The sequence below is a fragment of the Ictalurus punctatus genome, chromosome 23, assembly GCF_001660625.3.
Source record: "Ictalurus punctatus breed USDA103 chromosome 23, Coco_2.0, whole genome shotgun sequence".
NCBI classification, from domain to species: domain Eukaryota; kingdom Metazoa; phylum Chordata; class Actinopteri; order Siluriformes; family Ictaluridae; genus Ictalurus; species Ictalurus punctatus.
The window spans coordinates 3,447,212-3,459,555 of NC_030438.2; the positions used below are offsets into that span (position 1 = coordinate 3,447,212).

Consider the following 12,344-nt stretch of genomic DNA (forward strand, 5'->3'; position numbering starts at 1 on the left):
GCGGACGATCTCTCGGTCAACGTCTACAAATGTAAGTAGCTTGTTATCGTCGTAGCGCTCAGACGACTACATACGTCAGCGCTCTTTAACTATATTAGATGTTCTGTTTACAGTTTTGTTTACAGTGTTAAACGATGTTTAAAAATCCACCAGCTCGCCCACGAGCCTGCTCGATGTAACCACGGCAGGCGCGTGCGATTGAGCGGACGCGTTTATATGACGTATAACGTCGGAACGCTAGCGGTCCTGACGTCTCGCGTTCTGACTATGTAGTCACGTCTCCGGGAAATCGAGCCATCAGCGTCCCGATGTGTCGTGAGCCGGGTTCCTTAACACTGCCCCTAGTCATGTACAGTGTATGATCGAGACGCACCCTCGATCTACGGCTCTAACAAACACGTACTGTGTAATGATAGATCTGATGGAGATTTCTCGAACAACCCCGTTTATTTCACACGTATGGGAGGAGTCTCCAGCGTCGGCGCTTTGTACCGGGTAAGTTTCCTCCACAAGAGAGTCTTCGGAATCGGAAAAAAAGCCAAACAGATCGGTTGTTGAGGGAACAACTGTTTATATCTGCTGTAAGTAATATTTACAAATCCTTGTCTCAAGGATCCTCCACAACATTAAACATAGCTGCTAAACATAGCACTGAATAATTAAAGAAACCGAACAGGCCACACCCACAGGAGACAAACCTGAGGTGACGACAGGAGCTTGCTAGTGCGAACGCAGAGTTAGGTTTACTCAGCAGTTAATGACACTTTAAAGTTGCCACACGACACATTAGACAGTTTACAGCTTTGATCAAAAGGAAACTTAGTACAATACACTTCAACAGCAAGGCAGACTATTTTTCGGAGGGGAGGAGGGGGGGGGACATCATTCAAACAAAGAAGGCCCCGTGTAAACACTTCTCTCTTCCAATACTGTTTTCACCGCGACCTCGTTGACTCGTTCCGCCGCACTAACGGTATAACCGAGCGTGATTTCCTCGGAGACTCGCGCACACTTTTCCTCCCAGGCTGAGAACGGCACGACAGAGTGCACGATGTTCCGTCGTCCCTCCGTGCTGGAAGGACGAAGCTTCATCTCGACGCAGTCAAATATTAGAGTTCTGAAATGTGATTTCTTTTTTTATTTTTTTTATTTTTTTTCAGTGGCCCTGTTTACACTTTGCGTCTGTGTAAGGCTGCAGCAGTGCCTCCTGGGTAAAGGTGTGTTTTGAAAATCCACCAATGAAACGGACATGTAACGACCTTTTACGATGGATTCAAAGAAGTCAGCGACCGCGTTTACATGGACGGCGGTAATCCGATCACTGACCTTATTCTGGATGAGACGACATTCTGATCAAGGTGTTCACGTGAGCTGCGTTTAGAATATTCCTTTCATGTTCAGGTTTGACGTGTTATAGAACACAGAGCGATTAACGTCACGCGTCCAGAGTTTCACGTATCGACATACAGTCGGTCTTCGTTATGGGACCGTATTCAGTTTCGGGTGTTTCGGTTTTCATTCCTACGGACGCTTCGAGTGCGGTTAATTATTCGTCGCGCTGTACGTGCTAATAGACGACCGCACGAAGCCGTGGGCTGCGTCCCAAACCGCGTACTTACCGTCTATACAGTAGCTGAAATACGTGTATTTCAGCCTATTGTATGTAGCAGGCAAGTACGCGGTTTGGGACGCAGCCGTGCTCTCTCGTTTACCGTCAGACGGTCGAGCGCTGCCGTGTGCGTACGCGTCCTGTCGCACAATGCGGCGAAAACTCCCACACGACGTTGATAGCGTGATTAAGGTGCGTACACGTCTGTAACGCACGCCGATAACGCGACTAAAACAGGAAATACTCCACACGTCTTCATTCCATTCGTGTTTACTCCGAGTGCGACTTTAACCGGATTAAGGTCATCGATAATCGCCGTTTACACGCGAGTTTCTTAACCGGTGTCGTCTTAACCGGGTTCATATCGGATTACCGTCGTCCGTGTAAACGCACTGATTAAGGGTGCACTACTATCAGTATTGGAAAACAGGAAAACACTGACACCATCAAGAGGACATGCACCTTTAGGATGTCTCTTTCACTTGGACACATGAATATAGTATATATTTCAAAGAAGTGAAGGTGCACAATTGGACCTTTGCGCTGCAAGCTGATTAAATGAACACCACATGCACCTTCCCAGGTAAAAAATGAATAAATAAAAATACATACTAAAGGTAGAAAAGATGTACCCTTGACTTTACAACTCCAGTGACGAGCAAAAAAAAAAAATTAATTTTTTTTTAAAAAATGTACAGTTCGATATCTTTATTTCCGACCGTGCACGTTCCGCTCTGGGTGATCAACACGGGGGGTTCGGGGGAAAAAAAAAAAAAAAACGAAAAAAATACGTGAGATCTCAGTGTCACGTCACAAATCTACACAATACACAAAGAGCAAAACAACAACAACAACAAAAACACTGAAGTGCAAATCAGGCTTGGGTTAAAAGTGCCGGGTGCAAAAAGACTTTTTTTTGTTTGTTTGTTTGTTTTTGATTAGAGAAGCTAACCGAACACTCCTCTAACATGTGCGTTTGAAAATGAAATCATGTACAAGCAACCTACCATATTTTATGGACGTTATGCCAGCTTCCTCTCAGAGTATAAGACACGCCTCTAAATTCTGCCAAGAGAAAAACCAAATCAATACACGTTACTTCACGGTGAAAAGTTCCTTCAGAGTGGAGGTGTGTAAAGAGTGCGGGATTTCCCGCTGAAGGAACGTTTAAACCTTTTTTTTTTTTTTTTTTTTTTAGACTTTGAATCATTTACACGTTTTCACGTGTCAAAAGAGCGTCTGTTTTTCGTCATGAAAAACAGCGGGTGCTTTCTCGGCGTTTTTAGCGCTCTAATATTTACCGACGGTCTCTGGAAGCCCCGCCCCCTTTCCTCATTTCACACTAGTAAAAGTTTGAACCCGTGCCCACGGTGTTTTTGAAATAAGCGCTGATGCGGCGTCTTCGCTTTCTACTTGCAGGTAAATGCGGAATGTTTCGAGTTGAATGAATCTCACGCTTTACGGACATTATTAATGCCGATGCTGATTAGATAAGAGATTTAAAAGCGCTGTTGGGTCTGCCCCGCGCCGGTCAGCTCTCAGGGCGGCAGATCGATAACGCAGGACGTTGTTGCTCTTCAGGGTTGGCAGGTCTGTGGAATTATAAAATTCTTTTTTTTTTTTTTTACTTTAATGTGTTTCTATTTTCTTTTCTTTTATTAGCCAGTTCGTAATGGGCAATAAAAGCCCTGGGCAAAAAGATATGGAGTGTTTTTTTATACGTATTGACGAGTGGGGTTTTGTTGGGCGACGGTTCTCCAAAAGCTGCGAAGTGCGCCTCGTGGGGAAAAAGCTTGAGTACATGTGCGCAGGAGTCTAGCGTCGTGTTTACCGACGGACCAACAGAGTCTCGCGTCCTGAGCGTATGCCAGTTTCCATCTGGCTACGATGTGGGGATTTCTTCTCACCATGGCAACTGCGGATTTGTTTACTAGCAGGCTGAGGATCCGGGATGCACGTTTACGCTCGCCGTATTAGTCCTCCATCCATCCGGCCATTTATTTTCCATACCGCTTATCCGTCACAGGGTCGCGGCGAGCCTGGAGTCTATCCCGGGGAACTCGGGGCACAAGGCGGGGGACACCCTGGACAGGGTGCCGACCCATCGACGGACACACACACGCCGCGGACAATTTGGAAAGGCCAGCCAGTCGACAATGCCTGCACTGTAAAACCGGATAAGTTCATTTAACTCAAAAAAGAAAATCGATTTACACTTAAATACGACAGAAATGTAACTCGGTTAACTCTATTTAAGTGTATTCGGCTTAAAATTCAACTTATCCGGTTTCACAGCATGTCTTTGGACTGGGGAGGAAACCGGAGTACCCCGAGGAAACCCACAAAGAGAACATGCGACCTCTGCGCACACAGGGCAGGGGCGGGAATCGAACCCCCGACTCTAGAGGTGCGAGGAAATCATGCTTAACTGCTAAGCCAGGTCGCGTTCTTTATCCGTATAACTAATTCAGACGCACCCAGTTTACCTCGGTATCGATTCCACACGCCTCTGCGTTGAGACCTGCTCCGTGTGAAGGTCAGATCATTCGATTTAGATCATTTTCACAGTCGTCATTCTACTACATTTCTCGAATATGGCTGACTCGTGGCCTCTTCAGGCCAACTCGAAGCTTAGCTTAGTATCCTGTCTGTATCCTCATGCCAAGAAAGCCATCTCATAGTCCACAAAATATGATAACGTGCAGAAAGGAGTTTTCGGTAGAAGGGGGGAAAAAAAAAGAAAAAGAAAAGAAAGGTGCAAAAATAAAGTTGCAGATTGAGGCATCTGTTGCTGTACAGCAGGTACAAAACCATTCTAGATTATATTCATCTCTACAAGTGATATTTATAGAACTATACATCTTTACTGTACTGTACATGTCTACTGATTCTCTAACTGTAAAATGTCTCTCTTTTTTTCCCCTCTCAACTTCTCCGTTTCCTTTTTTCTTCTCGATTTCCCTGCTAAGAGTGGCTATCAGTGCAGCAGTGCAGAGCTGTAGTGCCCTTTATGTTCACCAGAGGGCGAGCCTGATCTCTCCTTCTCTCTCTTTTCCTCTTCTGTCTCTTCAGTCAGGAAGCTTTGGAAAGTCTGAGCTCGGGGGATGAGGGTCATCATGGAACCTAAAAAAGAAAGAAAGAAAGAAAGAAAGAAAGAAAGAAAGAAAGAAAGAAAGAAAGATTATTAGCAGGAGACACAGAGACAGATAAACGGACACACGGACAGACGTTCAGGTCGCAGTTGGTCATGTTGACTTCTGAATTAAACGTCGTTCGTCTAAAACCAAAGTAGGAGATGGTGGGTGAGTGAATAATTCTCATCCTGCACACTTCCTCAACACCACACACCTCTGTGCTTAAACACAGCTCTGTGTGTGTGTGTGTGTGTGTGTGTGTGTGTGTGTGTGTGTGTGCCGACACTCCTGTCACCTTGGAAATTGCTGTCAAGCAAGTTGCTGTGTATGTGTGTATTCCGGGCTCTAAGGTGCTTTGGGATTTGGCCTGAACAGAGAAGAATGAAGGAGCAGGAGACACACACACACACACACACACACACACACACACACACAGCTGGTTCAGTCTCCTATTTATACTGCCACTATATTTACTGCTACATACCATGGCAGAATAGAGTATCTCAGAATCAGACTGAAGCACTGTATCTGTCATGCCATAGTGCCTTTCATCACTACCTTATTATTTTATATACCTATTTATTCTGGCTTGCCCGAGTCGCTCTCTGTAACAACAACAACAATCGGAATAAACGATTACATTAAATCATACTGAAATGGACAGATGGAAGAAAATACAGGTGAGCTCATACGTTTACACACGCCTGCAAAATGTTAATCATTTTTCAAAGATTAAGACGGATCATAAAAATCGCATTGTGTTTTGATTTATTTAGTTCCACAACACACTATAATGAACTGAATTCACACACATGAACCGGTTCAAAAGTTTTCATACCGTTGATTCTTAACACCGTGTGTCGTCACCTGGATGATCCACGACTGTGTTTATGTTTCGTGAGACTCGCTGACGAGTCCCTTGTTCGTCCTGAGCGGTTAAACGGCCCGCCGTTCTTCAGAAAAATCCTCCAGGTGCTGCACATTATTGGCTTTTCCAGCGCCTTCTTCATATCCGATCGCGTTCCATCAGCGTCTACATGATGTCGAGATCCGTCTCCTCGCACCGAGGACGACCGAGGGACTCGCGCACGACGATCACACGAGGTGCTGACGTTCACTCGGGAAGGCGACACGATACAGTAAGAGCCAGGGGGGTGTAAACTTTTGAACAGGATGATGAGTGTACTGTAAATTGTTATTATTTTGCCCTCTGGGAAACATGTGAATATCTTATGTAGCTTCTGAAGGGCTAAAAAATAACGATCTTTGAAACAAAATAATAACGATGAATAAAAAGGATCGGTCGCATCTTGTGTGATCGTCGTGCGCGAGTCCCTCGGTCGTCCTCGGTGCGAGGAGACGGATCTCGACATCATGTAGACGCTGATGGAACGGGATCGGATATGAAGAAGGCGCTGGAAAAGCGAAGAACGTGTCGTACCTGGAGGATTTTTCTCGAAGAACGGCGGGCGGTTTAACCGCTCAGGACGAACGAGGGACTCGTCAGCAACTCTCACGACACGTGAACACATCCGACGTCGTGGATCATCCAGGTAACGACACACGGTGTTAAGAATCGAGTGTGTGTAAACTTTGGAACTGGTTCATGTGTGTGAGTTCAGTTCATTACAGTGTATTGTGCAGTATACGGTGTGTAAACATCTGTTAAGTGAAATAACTTAATCAGGGCAGAACTAAATAAATAATAAAAAAAAAAAACATGCCATTTTAATGATCCCTCTTTTAAAATAATTATTATCATGTGCAGATTTTTCGGCGCGTGTGCAAACTTATGAGCTCGACTGTAGCTAACTGAACGAATAAAGTTCAGGAGCCAAATTGTTCCTGCATTCCAGATGCACACATTGTACAGTAACGGATATTAGTTATCGTCTCAGTCGGACATGTCTCGGTCGACGTTATTTCACATTAGTGATCTCAACACGTTCTCCTTTTGAACCTGACCCAAAGCGAGCGTCTTTCAGGTGGGAAAATCAATCACTAAGATCACTGATGCGAAATGAGGGAAGAACTGTTGTCATCTCTAACAATAGCAGCACATGCTTTGACCAAAGTGGCCATTTACGTAACTCTGAAGGTCAACACGCACACACGCGCGCACACACGCGCACACACACGCACACACACACGCGCACACACGCGCACACAAATCAAAACAAAGCAGTCAGAACGACACACTTGGGAGCAATCAAGCTGATCGAAGCTTTCAGCGGCTCTCAGCACATACAGTGTGTGTGTGTGGGTGTGTGTGTGTGTGTGGCCAAGTTTTTATCTGTTTATGGAGACCAAATGTTATTATTATTATTATTATTATTATTATTATTATTATTAAAGATGTCATTTTGGTTACTAAAGGTAAGGATCGACTTATAGGTAAATGTAGAGATATTATTTAAGCTGAGACAACATACACTGATCAGCCATAACATTAAAACCACTGACAGGTGACGTGAATGACATTGATTATCTCCTTACAGTGGCACCTGGATATATCAGGCAGCGAGTGAACAGTCGGTTCTCAAAGTCGACGTGTTGGAAGCAGGAAAAACGGGCAAGCGTAAAGATCTGAGCGACGTTTACGAGGGCCAAACTGTGATGCTTTGTCAATCGTATTTATTTATAGAGCACATGTAACGTGCCGTACAGTATAAGAAATAACTACGAAAGCCTGCAGCAGAGTAAATAACAAGCACCATAGTAGAAAGAAAAATAGAAATCGCAATGATCACGGAATTCTGAAAGTCAGGGGAAATAACGATGTCTTTAGAGTAGATTTAAAAGCCGCAGGTTTTAAGCGGCGAGTCTGATATGGTAGGGAAGACTACTGCAGAGTTCTGAACCGGCAATCGCGAGGGCGCGGTCGCCTCGTCTTTTAAGTCTAGATCTGGGTGAGATCAGTGAGAAAAGCAAGGTCACAAGATGGCAGCATTCTAGAGGGAGTGTTCGGGTCGGGCAAATCAGTCGAACACCGAGGGGCCGAGTCGTTGAGGGATTTGTAAACAAACAATAACATTTTAAAATCAATTCTATGCTTAACAGGGAGCCAATGTAGATTGATTAAAGTAGGTGGAACGGGCTCGTGTTCACGAGTCCCCGCGAGCGAGAAACCCGGCAGCTGCGTGTTGCACCGGCTGTAAACGGGAGCGGGAAGACTGAGAGATCCGGTAGTCGAGCGAATTACGATAATCGAAACAAAAGCATGGATCACGGACTGAAAGTTGCACGGAGATATGAAGGGTTTTACTTTCAGTAAGAATTGAAAAAAAGCAAGATTTTACAACCGCGCTAATCCGCTTATCGGATTTTAGCTCGTCATCGAACACGACGCCCAGGTTCTGAGCGCAGTGGGTTTTATACGGCGCAAAAAAAGAACCGAGGTCGAGGTCAACGGCACAATTTTCCTTCGGTCCGAATGAGATCGTTTCAGTTTTGTTATCCTTTACGTTTAGAGAGCTGCTAGAAAGACGTAGCTTGAGTTCATTTAAACAGACCATCGCTGGTTGTAGAGCGCATTTATCATTTTGTTTTAAGGGAAGGGAAATCTGGGTATCAATCGCATGTAAATGAACAGGCAGATCAGATATAAATGAGAAGGACAGAAGCCAGAGGGAGCATATACAGGGAAAACAACACTGGACCGAGAATTACTCCCTGTGGAACTCCACAACCGAGAGGTATACTAGAGGAGGAATGATGGCCGATACGAACAGTGTACCACCTGCTGGTCGAATAGCAGCGGGACCACTGTAATACTGTGCCACGCAAGCCCACTGGTATCTCCAAATGAGTCAACAGGATCTCATGGTTGACCAAATCAAAAGCGGCAATCAGATCTGATAAGAGTAGGGCCGTGGATCTCCTAGAGTCGGTCTAAATTGAGATATCGCTTGAGACTCTTAAAAGAGCCGATTCAGTACTTTGTAGAGCTTTAAAATCCGATTTCATGAAGAGAGTAAGACTGTGGCTGAATCAATACGACTTTCTCGAGAATTTTGGAGATAAAAGGTCAATTAGAAATAGGATGAACAGAGAGGAAGGGTCAAGGCTTGGTTTTTGAAAAATATGGGGATACTACAACATATTTAAGACAGTTTGGGAAGGAACCAGAAGATACGCATTTGTTGATAAACAAAAGCAGACCGGGACCTATCGTATCAGAGATTTGTGTAAAGAATAGAGTACGGAATAACATCCCGGGGATATATGGTTGGCTTTAAATGACCAGTAATATCCCTACTAAGTTGACTGGCTCGAGCTCAGTCCAAGTGGAGGAGCATAATGAAACATCTGGCAACGTCAAGACATCTGAGATCTTAAGGTTGTCATTTTATCTGCAAAAAACTTCCCAAAATGTTCACAAAGAGAACCGGAAGACTCTGAGAGAGGGTGCACTGAGTGATTTAAAACGGCTTTAACTGTGGAGAAAATAACGTTAGGTTTATGACGGTTATTTGTAATACGGTCGGAGAAATCTTTACATTTTGTAGAGTTTGCAGCTTTCTGAAACGTATTTTTCACAATTTCACGACACACTCGCAGTCTGTCCTTTTCCCGTTTGAGTTCGGCTCGTCTACAGGCCTGTCTGAGGGCGCGTGTAGTATCAGTATGCCACGGCGAGGCGCGGGCTTATGATTTCTATACCTCAAAGGCGCAGTGGAATTCAGGATACCTGCACAGGTGGAATTAAAAAGATAAAGATGATCATCGGCATCTGCAGAGTGGAATCCTTTTCCGAATAGTTACATACTTCATGATATGCTGCGGAAAAACTCCTCACCGGAGCTTTGAGTAAGCTTACAAAATAGGCACACCAGAGAAGGGCTTGTAAGGGGGACGGAAAAGAGTACAGGCCTGTGATCAGAGAAAGTCGCTCTACTGATTCCGACATCAGGAACTGAGAAACCTTGCGTTAAAATCCGATCTAAAGTGTGAAAATGTGTGGGTCCAGATACCCATTGAACAAAGTCAAATGACTCAGCTTCATAAAAAAAATTCCATAGAATACGGTTTAGAGGCACAGCGTACGTGAATGTTAAAGTCACCCAGCAGCAGTACTTTATCATGCCTAGTAACTAGGTCCCCCGCCAATACAGCAAATTCACTCAGGAAGCCCTTGTTTTTGTTGAGGTGGATGATGTACACAGTGCATCCGGAAAGTATTCGCAGCGCTTCACTTCTCCCACATTTTGTCACGTCACGGCCGTATTCCAAAATGGATTCGATTCATTATTCTCCTCAAAATTCTACAAACGATACCCCGTAATGGCAACGTGAAAGGAGTTTGTTTGAAATCTTTGCAAATTTATTAAAAATAAAACAACAACAACAAAAAAAAGCACATGTCCATTAGTATTCACAGCCTCTGCCATGACACTGGCTGTAAGGCTGTAACATAACAAAATGTGGGAATAGCGAAGCGCTGCGAATACTTTCCGGATGCACGGTATTAGAGCTGTGACAGTGGGATTCACTAAAACTAAATATAAGAGTTGCACCTCAGAACTGTAAAATAATCCGATAGGTAGTGATCGACAATGAAAAACGTCTTTAAGAAAAAAAAGTGACACGGCCAGACGGACGTGGGCAATTTAAAAAAAATTACACCCATGAGGCACCACTTCAGAAAATGGATATAACTCGTCTGACTCCGTCCAAGTCTCCGTAACACGTCGAAAATCCAATGCTTGTGATGTAAAAAAAAAAAGTCATTTAAAATAAAGGTTTTATTTACCAGTTAATAAGAGCCGGCTTCGTTTGCGACGATGCTTTCACGGGCTGTGCTTGTCGGCACGGTGAACGCAGATTATAAAGATTTGCTCGCCATGATGAGAACAAGGGAAAATCCAACGAGGAGGTACAGAAAAGGATCTAGGAAGAATAGGTTGCGGCTATCGATATGAAACATCCCGAGGACGCCGATCGATGGCGGATCGCCGGACGGGTTCGGCTTCACACAAGGGGGAAAACGTTGCAATTTAAGAGTCTCGTAACAAGGCCGATCTGAGGCGCGCGGCGATGCCCCTACGAGTGCTTCCTCTGGCGTTTCCATCATCGGGGCAGATCCACGGGAAGCCAACGTAGGTGCACAGGAGGACGAAATGAAGATGATGGAGGGCAGAGACACAGTCCGCAAACTTCACACTCGCATAAGGCAGCGACCAAACGACGAATGTTGAGTCATGTTAAATGGTCATAAGTCAATATAGAGTTGCAGTCTGAGGTTAAGAAAAACATAACAAGTGCCAGAGGCAGAAACAGGGAGGACCGCAGACGGCATGCCACAGACGTGCGCCGTCTTGTCTGGTCTTCATTAGACGTCTGGGTCAGCGCATCTCCAAAACGGCAGGTCTTGTGGGGTGTTCCCGGTATGCAGTGGTTAGCACCTACCAAAAGTGGTCCAAGGAAGGACAACCAGTGAACCAGCGACAGGGTCATGGGCGCACAAGGTGCATTGTTGCGCATGGAGGGCGAAGGCTAGACCGTCTGGTTTGATCCCACAGAAGCACTGTAGCACAAATTGCTCAAAAATGTTCATCCTGGCTGTGGTAGAAAGGTGTCAGAATGCACGGTGTATCGCAGCTTGTTGCATATGGGGCTGGAACTGGACCGTGGAGCAATGGAAGAACGTGGCCTGGTCTGATGAATCACATTTTCTTTTCCATCATGTGGATGGCCATGTGCGTGCTTGCGTGTGTGTGTGTGTCATTACCTGGGGAAGAGATGGCACCAGGATGCGTTATGGGAAGAACGCAAGCCAGCGGAGGAAGTGTGATACTCTGGGCAATGTTCTGCTGGGAAACCTTGGGTCCTGGCAATTCACGTGAATGTTACTCCGACACCTAATGTACCACCGACCTAAACATTGTTGCAGACCAAGTACACTCCTTCATGGCAACGGTGTTCCCTTTCAGCAGGATAATGTGCGCCCTGACACACTGCAAAAATTTGTTCGGGAACGGTTTGAGGAACACGACAAACAGTTCAAGGTGTTGACTCGGCCGCCAAATTCCCCAGATCTCAATCCGGTCGAGCGTCTGTGGGATGTTCCGGACAAACAAGTCCGATCCACGGACGCCCCACTTCGCAACTTACAGGACTTAAAGGATCTGCCGTTGACGTCTTGGTGCCAGACACCACAGCACACCTTCAGAGGTCTTGTAGAGTCCAGGCCTCGCTGGGTCGGAGTTTTAGTGGCACAAGGCGGACCTACACAATATTAGGCAGGTGGTTTAATTAATATTATGGCTGATCTTTGTATATCCATACACTCAATGGATATATTTTATAGCCTGTATGTGCGCGCATGTGTGTGTGATTTGCACCTGTCCAAGCCAAACTGAATAGCCACTTATGTCTGCTTGATCTTCGTCATCTTCTTCTTCTTCTTCAAAAAAAATAAAATCATCCCAAAAAGAAGTCAAGTGAGAGACAGAATGGAGTGTGCACTGCTGGCTGATTTAAAGGAGTACTTCAGCACTTGTCAAACAATGCTCTGCCTACTGCATCTGTAGTGTATGGGTTATTACCCCGAAGGAAAACTGACATGTTTCTATGCTCTGAGGAAAGAACAAAGAACCTGT

At 45.1% G+C, this 12,344-nt stretch overlaps 1 protein-coding gene across 1 annotated transcript in view; it reads right to left on the bottom strand.

Annotated features, from left to right (window-relative positions):
• Positions 1 to 1,625: 1,625 nt before the first annotated feature.
• Positions 1,626 to 12,344, bottom strand: part of dok6 (docking protein 6) — a 73,852-nt gene continuing 63,133 nt past the window's right edge. Inside the window, exon 8 of the mRNA XM_017452659.3 lies at positions 1,626 to 4,732. Coding sequence (XP_017308148.1) covers positions 4,587 to 4,732 — 146 coding nt within the window. The 3' untranslated portion in view covers positions 1,626 to 4,586. The remainder of the gene's footprint in view (positions 4,733 to 12,344) is intronic.